At 37.1% G+C, this 14,149-nt stretch overlaps 1 protein-coding gene across 2 annotated transcripts; it reads left to right on the forward strand.

Annotated features, from left to right (window-relative positions):
* The first annotated feature begins 208 nt into the window (after positions 1-208).
* Positions 209-14,149, forward strand: LOC107591911 (BUB3-interacting and GLEBS motif-containing protein ZNF207-like). Of its 2 annotated transcripts, XM_016281187.1 has the most exons (11): positions 209-429; positions 871-997; positions 1,079-1,217; positions 1,314-1,502; positions 1,576-1,651; positions 1,736-1,806; positions 3,955-4,097; positions 10,089-10,181; positions 10,661-10,873; positions 11,066-11,231; positions 13,439-14,149. In XM_016281187.1, exons 1-11 carry the CDS (start codon positions 389-391, stop codon positions 13,588-13,590), a joined length of 1,410 nt encoding a protein of 469 aa, XP_016136673.1. In that variant the 5' UTR covers positions 209-388; the 3' UTR covers positions 13,591-14,149. The 2 variants fall into 2 exon arrangements, with proteins under 2 accessions (XP_016136673.1, XP_016136674.1); XM_016281188.1 differs by lacking the exon at positions 10,089-10,181.

Here is a 14,149-nt window from a genome sequence, read left to right on the forward strand (position 1 = left end):
TGTTGTTAAATCTTTCGTTTTGTATTATTTATTTATTGTTACATCTATAAATGGTGCTTTGCATGTAATGTCACCTCTTTGTATGTAATGTTGATATTCTCTGTATTTTTATATCTGGTACCTTGGCATTAATAAAAAAAAATTAAATAAATAAAAAAAAAAGCAGTATGCGATTTCGGACGCACCCAGAGAGACGTCATCAGCGCGAGCGGACAGACGCAGTTGCGTGTTTGCGTCATGTCCCAATGCATTGTGGGTGAAGACACTTTAGCGGAGTCGCGCCATTTTTTGTGTGTTTTGACCTGAAATCAAAAAGCTGCGTTTGGTTACGGTTTTGAATCCTTTCCTTTCCTGTTGGTTTAGAAGATATTAACGAGTTATTATTAAAATGGGACGAAAGAAGAAGAAGCAAATGAAGCCCTGGTGCTGGTATCCTTTTCATGCCACGATGCGGCCTGTGCTGTGCTGTGTTGTGTTGCAGCAGCGTGATCGTGTATTTGAGCTCATGCTGTCAGATTTATTATTAGATATCAGAGGAAAACAGAAACTTGTATGTTTCACACTGGTGCATTTTGTTCTTTTAATGTAATTTAGTGTATCTTGTTCATTAGGATTAAGGGTGTGTTTTTGACACAATAGCTTTGTTTCACTGTAGCGAACTGTCGCACTTGACGGCGTACTGGGAATCACAGGCGCTCTATGAACATTTTGGGTTGTAATAATAATCTATAACCACAGTCAGATGCTTACCTCACTATTATAATCACTTGTCTTTTACACGTTGCAGTTTGATCTTAAGCTCTTTACATATTTCTTCTATTCATAACGTTCACTCCTCCCCCTCAATGTGATCCTTAATCAGACTTTCAGGTATTGCAACAGAGATTTTGATGATGAAAAGATTCTCATTCAGCACCAAAAAGCCAAACATTTCAAATGTCATATATGTCACAAGAAGCTCTACACAGGACCTGGATTGGCCATACATTGCATGCAGGTATGGACAGTTTTGATGTCTTTTAATACATTTACTTTGATGTTTGGCAAGGGGTGTTGAATTATTAAATCTGTTTTAAAGGTGCACAAAGATACTATAGACTCAGTTCCTAATGCAATACCAGGAAGAACAGACACAGAACTGGAAATCTACGGCATGGAGGGTATTCCAGATAAAGACATGCAAGATCGGAGAAGAGTACTTGAACAGAAGTCACAAGGTATGGGTTTATAGAGCTCAGGCAACTAATTGGTGTATAAAATATCGATCGAATGTTTTGGGACAGAAATATAAACCTGTTTTGTTAACCGAGCAGAGAGTCAGAAGAAGAAGCAGAATCAGGATGATTCCGATGAGGACGACGATGATGATGATGTTGAAGCTGGACCTTCATCGTTTCAGCAGCCTGCTGCTCCGCCTCAGGCAGCCTACATGCCCCCAATGACCCAGGCGGGCATGTATCCTGGACTTCAGGTCCAAGGCATGCCACCCGCTGGTTATCCAGGTGTGTATGCCAATAGTTTAAATACCTCCCAAAAAAAGTGTGCCACATAAATATCTCATATCTCTTCTTAAAGGCATGCCACCTATGTTGACTGGTGTCCCACCAATGATTCCTGGGATGCCACCAGTAATGCCAGGCATGCCACCTGGGTAGGTCTTAATTTTCAGCTATAGAGTTTATAAGCTGATATATTATGGTCCAGTGTAAGTTATCTTTGGTCCTGTTATTCATAGCATGATGCCAATGGGAGGGATGATGCCCCCAGGTCCAGCAATGCCTCTGATGATGCCTGGCATGCCACCAGGTCAGTGTTGTTGACAATTATTGGTGATAAATTACTGAAAGCCCAGTTCATATTAATAATAAACAGTCGTTATTATTTTTTAGTGATGCACTGAAATTAATTTATCGAAACCAAGCTTAAACTTTCCATTTAAAAGTAATTCAATTTGGGTTATAGTGTATCTTTTTGTGCTGTTCAGGTTGTCTTATTCTCAGGTAAATTAAACTGCTTCATTTGATCAGCACTAGTTTAACGTCACAGTTTTGGTCAATTATTTTTAGCCCCGAGAAGCTATTGTGACCAAACATGCATTCATTTAGCTGTTTCATCTGAATATTTTTAGTTGCCAAAATTTTGGTGTATCAGCAATTATTTTCATGTTTAACCCCTTAGCTGTCACCCCCCATTTTCAGCATGGAGACACAAATGACATACCCAAAATAAAAAGGTTGCTGCTCATTTGTCTTTCTTACTAGATGCATAATCAACATATGTTCACAAAGCTGACACTTCAAAGTTTACTGTTCAGGAATCAGAATTACACGGACTGTTATGATAATAAAGATCTATATAAGCTCAAACATGAAAATAAAAATATTAAAAACATTTTTTAAATTAATAAAAACATTTTGCTGTAGGATATGATTTTAGAAACACAATGAAGCTAAAGCCACAAGTCTACTAATGCTTCATTTGAAATTTCAGAACATAATCTCTAAAACTGAATTTTATGAAACATTTTCTAAGACCATGTCATGTGTGTTTTTAGAGAAGGCTAATACAATTGATTTATGACCCCTGTAAGCTCTTCTGTAAGCTGTCGCCTCATGTCTGGCTCGGCAAACTGCCCCATTCATGATTCTATTGTTGTCACCCAATGAACCTTTCACACTTCCGCCAGGTATGAGACATTATCCTCATTATTTTTTTATCATTATTCTTTTGTTTTATTCAGCCATTAGTAGCCTTTATTCTGGCATTACAAGGTTTACCAAGCCACATAGCTTCAATCCCAGTATACATTTACCGGCCTATTATCAAACGTCTTTCTATAAAAATACAACAAAACATTTTCTTATGACCTTTACGTGAATTATTATGACAAAATGCATTATGAAGAAGAGCTGCACCTGTTCTGCAGCTGCATTAGAGCTAACATTAGCATCAATCTACATAAGACAATTTATGAGATTATTAGTACTCTTTTACTCAAAACTCCCTTTAAACCACCATCGCGTGCTTGTAATAACTTCCTTTTGCGATCTCGTGTGGAATTTGGTCGTTTACTGTTGTAAAAATATGCTATTTATAGCCTTTTATATCGCTGCACAAATTAGCATTTCAGATGTACACATTCATTATTATGAAAATACCCCAAATATGAAGAAAATCACATACAAACCATATACTATCGTAATCGTGTGTTTATTATTTGGATATTTCGTGGGTACAGAGGTTTCTCTGTGTTTGTTATGGTCAGAAATCAACACGGAAGAGTGAAGGAAGCTCGTGACAGGATGAGACGGGGCTTGTTATGAGACACAAAAGATTGACAAGGCGAAGGACGAATCAGGTCTCTGTCAGTCACAGCGCGAGCACGGAAGAGTAAACACACAGAGACAGCCCAGGGAGCGGCTAATTATCATCAGATTGCATAAATCAGTGGAAAATGAATAGAAAAATATGATTCTGTCTGAAGAAATATGATGTAAATGTATCTATATCTCCAATGATATGCATCTTTGGACTAGAAGCCCTTATTAACCCTGTTCAGTGAATCTATGTGAACACAAATAAACCGCTGCTGACGTGACTGAAAATTAATGCGTAGTGAATTTCTATTCTAAAAATGACATACAGATTTATTATTTTGCACTCCTGACATAAATTACTGTCACTGCCACAATGTTTTATCAAAACAGTGGTCAAATATCGAAGCTAGAGTCTTTAATCTTTCTACTGATGCACAGTTTGTCCAGATCAAGTAAGAGTGTGATGTTTAACGTGCTGTTCAAGTGAAACGACAATAATCTTGGGCCGTCGCCAATCTTTGACCGCTAAGGGGTTTTAAGCATAGTGATATCGTTATTGATAATCAAACATCCGCTTGAGTACAAAAAAAGGTCCTAGTCAAACAGTTGTGGTAGTAAATAATTTTCTTGTTTTTAGGAATGCCACGTCATGTTGCCAGGCCTGGCATGCCTCCTATGGCACCTGCAGCCCCTGTCACAGCTCCTGGAATGGCCAGCAGACCAGCTGTACCTGCCACGCAGTCCGCTGCATCCAAACCTCTCTTCCCCAGCGCTGTGCAGGTACTGAACATTGAACCAGACTTATTTACTGGTTGAGTATGTGTGTAGCCACTGTTTGTGAATAGATTAACTTAAGGGATCATCAAAAATGTGCAAAAAAGTGTATGTTTGTTAGGTTACGTCAACTTGCAATTGGAGCAGTATCCTTAAACAGGGTGGCCTTAAAAAGTCTTATGTCTTAAATATTTTTGGTCACATTACTGCAAAAAAATCTACAGTCTGACAGACCCAGTGACTGTTTACAATCATTGGACAGACTGAAGATTTTTTCCCCGCTGTAGTTAACTGCATCATCAGAGAATTGCGGTAGCAGAATACCGTTCGAACTAGCTAGCTGACCAGCCTCCTAGCTACTTTAAATGGGTTTATGCAAGTTAACTGAAATGGCTCAAGAATTTTACTTGCCCGATGGGACAAATAGCCTGATTAAAACTTAAGTTACAAAAAATAACTAGTGACGCATTGAAACGCAAGAATGATTCGTGCGGTTTTATTACATTCAGCATAAACAGTGATTGATAATGGATAGTGTATTTCTGGTATCAGTGTCACGCTGTTGAGGCTCGTGCTGCCTGTCTCTGTGAGACTTTCATGGAGAAATCAAAATAAATGAGTGTAACGGCACATAAAGAAACTCACAGAACAAATATACTGAGGAAAAATTCAATATTTTCACGATTACAAATGTTACATTGATTTTAGTTCAACAAACAAGTAGTTAAGTATTACTTACATTTTAGACACAATATTGACTTCTCTTTTTTTTTCTTTTTTTTTTAAAATAGTTCCAAACAAAGATCAGAACGGAAGTATTGCACATTCTCCAAGCAACACTTGCCGTTTTTTGCTTATGAATGATTCAGCGTTTTGAAAGAACCGGTTGAATGAATAAGTGACTTACTGCCACCTACTGGCGGTTTAGTCTCATGTTTAAAAGTATGCATTTTTCCCAAACATTTCTTATTTGTATATTCAAAATTTTATTTAAAACATTAATCTCATAACTAGGGTTGTGTATTGAGTTTCCATTTTAGTACCAAATTTTCAATAATCGGGTATTCGATAACATTATGTGCATTTCGATTCCGCTTAACGATTCCCACGTTCGTATTTTAATATGATTTTAAACTATTTAAGTGCGGGAAGGGAAAGAACTTGTGCACTGTTTGCGTGCAGTGCACACATCTGAAGCGTGAGCTGAAGAGAACAGTGGTCCCGATGCAGGTTCCCAACCTGTGTCCGTTCTCGAACTGTTCCGTGCATTTCTCTTTCACATTTATTAACCAGTATGCACGAAATACGTCAGTATATCATCATAAACACAGCTGTTTTTTTGTCTTAAGTGAATGTAAACAGATGAGAAAGAAAACGCGTGTAACAGTATTTTTAGATCTGTGCGTGTTCAAAGAACAAAAGAAAATCATTCACTGATCTTGACTGAATATATTTAATAACTTTAATTGATCTATATTTTATTTATGAAAAGAAAACTATGCAGTGTTTTTAAACTTTTAATTACAGTTTCTGTACTGTAATACAGTTGTATTTATTTATGATAATGCTAATTGATTTGTTTGTTCCTATCTTATTACTGACTGTTTACTTGTCTTTAACACATTAATATTTGAAATTTATATTAATCTAGTTGTTTTTGCTGTGGTATTTTTTTTTAAAGCATAGGCAAAATTCCTCTTGCAGTGTTCTGTAGGCTGCTGATTTTTGCTCGTGTTATTCAGCTGCAACAGAGTGCTTTGTAAAAAGACAATAAATGTTTGACATCTAAATTGAATTTCTGAAACATTTTGCATTCTACCTATAATAAAACTGTGCTAAATGTTTTGGGCCACACTAGTAGGAAGCATTTGAGCTGTGTTTATGATAAATGTGCATAACAGTGACCGTAAAATATGTATTTTAGGGATGGGAATGACATTTTTATATTTGGGACATGGTAATTACGCTACTTTGGGCCAGTTTTTTTGTTGTTGTTGTTTTTTACTGGCATGGACTTGGGATGCTCAATTACAATGATGTAATAGTTGTGATCATTATTTTACCTTCCATGATCATTCAGACGCGATCAGGTGCAGTACTGACACTCTGTCAAGTCTGCATCAAATCAAGCACTCCGTAATCACAGGTAAACTGTCTGATCAGTCAGATGTTTGTCATGAGAAGTGTTCCACAAAACGGCTATGATTTGCAGACACTTATAAGAGTTGTGACAAATACGTCTTTTGAATATACTGTGTGAACTCATTGCCCCGCTAGCTCTATTTTCCTTTATTTTCCCTCCTCAATAAGTTTTGTCAGTTGTTTTCTTTATTGGTCCAATTCTTGTTTCTTGGGTTGCATTGGTTAGTCACTCAATTAATTATCTTGTGCTTCGTTCCCCCCTTCTGAATTATGTTGCATTTATAAGGAGTAACTCATGTTTAGTTGTGCTATTTCACAATCAGTATATAGTAAATGCAAGTTAAAGTGTCGCTGATTTAACAGATTAAAACTTGGAGTGGTGATGAGGTCTTAAAATGTATGGAAGGAGTCTTAAAAAAGGTCTTAAAATTTATAAATTTTAACTCCATGATTCCTGTATAGGCCTGTACCCTGTTAGTGTCATATCCAAATAAATCATTATTATGGTTTCTATGGCTAGGACCTGCAGTTTCTAAAAGGATTTAAGTTTACTTCTAGACTAAAAACGGTTAAAGTTAGCAGGTACATAAGACAGCGCTACGTCCCCCTTCAAAACACTCAATATTTTTACATTTTTGTGAATGATTACCTGTCAGGGTCTTTGGGAAAATGATGAAAGGCAAGATTTTTACTGTCGCACTGATAGTTTTTGCAGTGGATTGCCCAACATTGCGTTCTTTTATTCCACTTTGACCTCTTTCGTCGTTATTCTGTCTGTTTCTGTGTATCTGTGCTGTTGTCCAGTTGGTGTTTTTACCCCAAAATGGCGGCTGCGCTACCGAAGCGCCACCTACAGGGCTCCAGACTCATTCTTCCCACTGGTCGCTCTTTTGCGACTAACTTTCTCAGTTGGTCGCACAAGCACATGATTTGGTCGCAACTGTTTTTTTTGTTTTTTTGCTACTACATGGGATTAACCAATGCATGCTGATGAACTTTTATCATATATATTAGTTATAACATTATAGTTATATGGAAACGAAAGAGGTTAACATTCAACCTATTCTTTTTCATTAGTAGTATTTGTGATTTGAATTTTGTGAACGGGTGTTCCTCTTTTGCTATGTTATAAGCCGGCTTCGGATGCTTTCACTTTCGTATTTGCGATCTTGTTGTCATGTTTTACAAGAAAAGATAATTGTCTATTTTGCTTACATCTATACCTTTCGCTTTTTAAGACTAAAACAAAAGATGGATTAATTGTTATTCTTAATTAAAAAGCACAACAACGATAAAACGGTAAGATACAATGACAAACTAGCTTACAAAACGTTTATTAATAAAACTGAATAAGATGAGGCATGGCATACACCACATGCTGTATTATATTCAGACTAATAAATTATAGAATGTTTAGCAAACACTGAGGAATCAAATAAAAAATAAATAAAAGATAGCCTCCATAGCATAACGTGAAGTAAACCGCAAAGATAACAAGCTTTTCAAAATGAAAACAAAAAGAAAAGTAAAACTAAACTTGCTGTCGGTGACAGTGCTTGCATGTTTTTTTTTCCCCACAAGAATATCAACATGTTCAACTTTGGTTTAAGAAGCGATCTTTTACTTTAGCACGAAAACCATCGTTTCCTCAATATACGTTTTCATCATTTCCTCATTTTTGCTTCGCGCTCCTGCTGACGCGGCGAGTATAAACCAGGCTCTACACTCGAAACTCTGCGCAGTTCAAACGAGTAGCGCGGTTTCGTTATGCTTTCAGTTTCGTTTGCCGTTTGATGTTTCTCATATGCAAACGAAATGGCAGCGCTTATAAGTTAAACAACGCAGTGCGACCGCTCACAAAATTTAGTCGCACAGGCACAAAAAATAGTCGCAGTCTGGAGCCCTGACCAAGTGGCTGTTACCAAAAAAGCATCAGTTTCGCCTCTTGGTCTTCTATACTCTTTGATATTAGGGTTTTTCTGAGTTCCATTCCTTCTGTGATGCACATGTGGAGTTTCTGCGCGAGGGTGCCCTCTGGCACCGGTATCGTAAAAAACCTAAACGATACCCAACCCTAATCGTAATAATAAATAGCATTTTTGACTGATGATATTTTGTTTTCTTTTTACATTAAATATTACATATACGTATTAGGGATGTGCATCTCATGACTCAGGCCGATACGATACGCATCTCGATGCATAGCCTACGATACATTAAAGATGCATATGATGCAGCTACCTTAGTCACTGTGAAAACTTATGCTGGGAAACTAACCTGGTCTAAAGCAGGCTAACTATCAGGCTAAGTTAAGCTCCTCTACTGACCAACAGGAAGACAATGATATTACCACTGTCTCACATACCATTGTGTTTTAACTGACTTTTGACCTTTTATTTTTTATTTTATTTTTTTTACAGTTTCTAGCCATGCAGCCTTTCTCTGGTTTTATTACAGCTGTATCTTTTTTAGTGTGCAGAACGGATAGCAGAACATTACAATCTAAATTGCTCTTTAAAGCATTTAAACAACTAAATTAAAAGTTAAAATCACTGAATTAAAAATGAAAATAAAGAAAGAAAATGACTACATTTTAACTGCTACACATATTAACTCATTTGAGCTTATAATGATTAGTACTGTAGCCTACTAGCTTACATTTGATTTACCTATTCTGCTTTCATAAAAATACACTTTATATGTAGGTTTAAAATTCTACAAAAGACACATTTAATGTCCAAAAACAAATTTTTTAGCAAAATGTATATTTTACTCAGAATTATTTCGCTCCTATTCGATTGTGCTCTGTCTGTTTAGCGTGCATCCGCGCTTGTTACTCTCGAGTGCCTCACCCACTCCTGACAGCAAAATGGATGTTTGCATGACTTTCTAACATTTACAGATGAAAAATATAGGCTACCTGTGACATGTCAGTTATGCACTGATGAAAACACAACGTCTCCAATGCATTAAACAGCACAGATATATTCGCTGTTTGTCATGGTGGATCGATTTGATCCATGATCGACATTAAGGTCTACTTAAGAATAAGCGTGCACAGATTAGTGAGATTGCGTGAATTTAATTTGTCGTTAATGGAACCGCTTTAGCCCCGATTGATTTGTTAGGTTATTTCAAACCAGGTTTTGGACATTAATCCCAGTTTTTTCACACAGCAGCAGCAGTGATGAGAGAGCGCGCTTGAGAAACAGTTTAGAGAGAAATCAATCTACATATAAAATATTGGTCACAGATTATTGGTCACTTTCTAAATAATAAAAGTATAGCACATCCACTAGTAATTATATATAAATGAATCGGTTTTTACCGATGCAAATATGTTAGAAATGATGCATCGCAATATAAATACCAACGTGTAGCCGATGCACGCTTTTTAAACCGATGCATCACATCGTTAACTTTTTATGCTGATGCACCGAGCGAATCGGGGAATCTTCCCATCCCTATTACGTTTGTAATATAATGTTTATTTCCGTCACAGGTATGGTATTAAATCAGAAGGTGGTATTAAAAAGGTGTTAAAGTCTTACATTTAACTTGTTCATATCTGTAGACACCCTGATAAAGAGACTGCGTTATACCTTATCTTCCACTGAAAGGTGGTCAGTTTGAGGGTGCTGCCCCAGTGACAAGCTGTTGTATGCCTAAAGGTACCATTTTTGTGCATTTTTAGTGAGCATGTATGGTAAAGGGTCTGTATCTTCTTTTTCTGTGAAAACAGATCTTGCTACTAAAGAGACTAACTGAATAGGTTCAAGGTTCAGTTCTCTCAAGGAGTCAAAAGAAAGGTTTTTATTTATTTTTTTACTATTTTCCTTTCTCTCTGTGCTTCAGATGGGGACTGGTGTTGCGAGCCCCAGTGCAGCCCCTGTGAGTGCAGAGACACAGTCTGCCTCCTCTAAGCCTCTGTTCCCTAGCTCTGCCCAAGTACGCACTAGTTTGTGTGCTTCTCTTTAAATCAGCACAACATGCAGATGAGACACTGGTGTCTGTCATTAGAAGATATGCACATGCTTATATAAAGCTGTCTTGATATTTAGGCAGATATTTAGTTGGTTAGTGTTTTGATTCGTTCATGCATGCATATGCCTTTTTGCATTGGATGTGTTAAATGTACAGTGTTTATAAACACAAAAAAAAATTTAAGTAAAATTTAAATAGTTTTTATTTATTAATTTTTTTGGCAAAGTTTTTAACTACCAGTAATACCCTTTTTGGGCTTTAAGAGGTTATGTTTGTTTTTGTAGGATTTGTTTTATTTGCAAAAGTATTATTACTCCTGTAATTATCCAAAACTTGAATTTTGTTTTGTTTTTTTGTGGCTGTTTTGGCAGTGTGCACTGTAATTGGGGAGGACCGTTTGCCTTTATTGCGAATATATTTTGAAAATGACGCTTTAACTTCAGGCGCAGCAGACGGTATCGGGACCATCATCAACCACCTCTGATTCTCCTAAAGTTACATTCCCAGCCTACACCCAGCCTTCCTCCACTCCCTCTGTTGCTGCCTCCTCCAGCACTGTGGCCAAACCCCCTGCCACAGTCACAAGTAAGCCAGCCACCCTCACCACCTTGAGTGCTACCAGTAAGTTGATGCACCCTGATGAGGATATTTCGCTGGTGAGTGCTTGAGTTTTGCTTTAACTACTTTTTTTGACAGTAAGTAATTGTGAATGCATTAACTGGTATTATGAAATATTGCTGAAGCCCAAATTAGAGTTAACTGGTGTCATGAGAATACATGCAGTCCAGAGTGTGTTCTTGTTACTGCAAGTGACTGATGTCATTGTTGTTATCTTGACCCCAATTCAGGAAGAGAGACGGGCTCAGCTGCCTAGATATCAGAGGCTAATCCCTCGTCCTGGGCAGACTGCAGCATCTGCTGCCTCAGCTCCCCCTAGTGGAGTAGTGGGAGGAATGATATCTGCCCAGCGGGTTATACCTCCTCAGCAGCCTGGAATAAGGCATCCCATACATGGTAAGATTGTGTCTGTTGATCATATTATTTCTATTTATTATTTCTTGTTATCTTATTGTCTTATTCATTATTGGCATTGTAAATACACATACAATTTCAGATTTTTTTTTTCATCTTGTTTATAAATTAAGGCCCCAATATACTCAAAATGAAGTTCCTTTTTGTTCTTCGTTTAGGGGTAATACGAAATACATGAGCAGTGGGTATACTGTTATCGAACATTTCAATGCTGCCCACTCTGATGAAAGCAACGTTTATATAAATATGTAAATATGTGCTGCGCGCTTTCCTCTCCGTAACAAAATAAACACAACAAAAATGGAGAAAACGGCACGAATATTTTTTTCATAAAAATCTGATCATAGCATCATGGGTATGTTTGCACAGGCCCTGCAAATTAGCACTCACATGAAGTCACGTCACGTCACGTGTATTTACATGGCACTTTATTCAATATATTGCTTAAAAGCAAGCAGCAGTATTAAACATGAGAAACAGTGTCTCATTTCATTAAAAGCAAAACTTAATTTGCTACTATAAAGTGGCTTTCCACTGCGCGGACATCTCGCCTCCAAGGACTCGACAGACGAAATTAACCCAGAGAAGAGTTCCACGTGAAAGAAGGCGGAGCCTCAGAGCACACCTCCCCTCCTATGACATAATCGTCACGGGCCAATGGTAGCACGAAGGTGTTTTTGGCCAGATTTTGTTCGAAATTAAGTTACATAAGTTCATTCTTAGATTTTGCTTGAAGTATATTGGGGCCTTTATACACAATGAAATTGCTTGATTTTTCCATTGAGTAACAGACTTTTTATATTGATCAATAAACGGGGAATAATTTCGAATAAAGATTAAAACCCAGCATTTAAAAGCACATTTTTATTTGCTTTATGCCATGTTTATACCATACATCATACTTTTATGTTGCCATCCCATTAAAGGGAAGGACATTTACAAAGCAACAAACAATTTGCAGCAAATGATGAACTTCTTAAATGCACTTGAATTGGAAAGTGAAACATTGAGTTTATCAAAACTTGCATGTCATTTTTAATTAAAGCAATACGCACCGAGAAGCTGTGGTTTACAGTGATTTTAGAGTAGATAAGGGGAATTGTTTAACTCTGCTGATTTAAAATCACTGTAAACCACAGCTTCGCTCTAATTATTGTTTTTATAAAACTACACATACCTAACAACATTTCATAAAATAAACATGTTTACACAAAAAATGTAATTTGAGCATGCTTCCGCCAAACAATGTAGTTCTTCAGTACTGATTAGCAGAGTGGTTACCAGGCAATAAATCATGCAGTGGCTCAGTTATACAGATGTAATTAGATGGTGTAACTGCTGTAAATGCCAGTCATAGTCAAGGATTATAGATCATCACTGAATACCATAAACACATGTTGACTTACTAAAATAAGGGAATTTTAACTCTTTCCCCATCAGTGAAAACATTTTGCCAGCCACCCCAGCGATTTTGATGATTTTCACTAAAATTTGATGGCCTCCAGTATATTTTGCTGTATGAATATCTGAATATGCAATACACCAAAATAAAGATCAGAGCCTCTACTTTTTTTCTAGCTTAAAGCATTCTTTTTTTTTTTATCAACACTTGAACATAGGTAAGTTTCATAAAAAATGCATCATTTTGAGCAAAAAGGTGAGAAAATCACATTTTTATCACAAAAACTACATCTGGATAATATTCAGTACGATTATCAAAGCATAAATCCAGTAAATCGCTTCCATCAACACCTCCAAAGCTTGCACAGACATATACCACTTCCTGAATCAACATTTTACTCTGTAACATTATGCAGTTTTCATTTATATGCTGTCTATTGCTGATGATTGCATTATTTTTCATATGCATCTGTTTACATAAGAGATCGCTCGTTTCTCCGTCCTGTTCATGTGTGTTTTTGTTCGGGAGGTTTTGTACTCGTTCAGAAGATGTGTAATAGCGCCTTCGAGTGTATAACAGTGAAAACACGAAAAGCCGTGAAAACTTGTCTTTGGCAGGGAAGCGTTTTCTTGTAAAAGATGAGATAACTCGTCAATAACGGGAAAAGAGTTGAGTGCAAAATGATTTAAAACTTGCTCAAGTAAATGCATTCACCCAAATCATTAAATATGGTAGATTTAACTGCTTCAAGGTTAGGTGTTTAGTCACTATGTACCTTTGCTTTCAGGTCAGTATGGTGGTCCTCCACAGGGCATGCCTGGTTATATGGCTGGTGGCATGCCTCCTTATGGACAGAGTGCCCCAATGGTGCCTCCATACCAAGCTGGGCCTCCTATGGGCATAAGGCCACCTGTAATGTCTCCAGGCAGCCGATACTGAAATGGCGCTGTCATCCCACTAGGTTTGGAGGTTAAACCTTTTCTCATCTTGTGCTTTTAGCGTAGCCAATCCAATGAGCTCTAAACCCACTGCTGAAGAAAAACTGCATACTGGACATTTGAGAGATGTAATATCACACAAGAGTTTTGGATCCAGCCCTTAAATAAAGACAAAGAAGATAACAGTAGTATCAGTGTTACAGTTGATACATGTATTGCTTTTTTCCTATTGTTTCATTCAGGTTGTACAAGTACAGTATATTAGACAAAGGTTCATAATATATTGAAGCCGCTGGCCTAACAGTATCTCCATACTCAAGGCAAGTTCCCAGTAAGATTTCTGCTATAATCTTAGTAGTGAAGCCCTCACAGCACCATACTGTGCTGTTGGACTCTACGTCCCCAACATCAGCTTGGTGAGGGCTTCAGATCACTGTTGTCATGGTGTTTTGTTTTTGTTTGCATCCATTTATTCAGGGTTTAAATAGCACAAGAGTAAATGTGTCTCTCTGTAATTTTTGTTTGCTATATGTACTGTAATAAAACGTACTTAATTTGGT

The sequence above is a fragment of the Sinocyclocheilus grahami genome, unplaced genomic scaffold, assembly GCF_001515645.1.
Source record: "Sinocyclocheilus grahami isolate Dianchi unplaced genomic scaffold, SAMN03320097.WGS_v1.1 scaffold148.1, whole genome shotgun sequence".
NCBI classification, from domain to species: domain Eukaryota; kingdom Metazoa; phylum Chordata; class Actinopteri; order Cypriniformes; family Cyprinidae; genus Sinocyclocheilus; species Sinocyclocheilus grahami.

Coding starts and splice junctions, on each gene's coding strand:
- LOC107591911 (XM_016281187.1), top strand. CDS start 389: ATGGGACGAAAGAAGAAGAAGCAAATGAAGCCCTGGTGCTG. Junction 1,652..1,735: donor ATGCCAGGCATGCCACCTGG/GTAGGTCTTAAT, acceptor TGTTATTCATAG/CATGATGCCAATGGGAGGGA. Junction 1,807..3,954: donor GATGCCTGGCATGCCACCAG/GTCAGTGTTGTT, acceptor TCTTGTTTTTAG/GAATGCCACGTCATGTTGCC.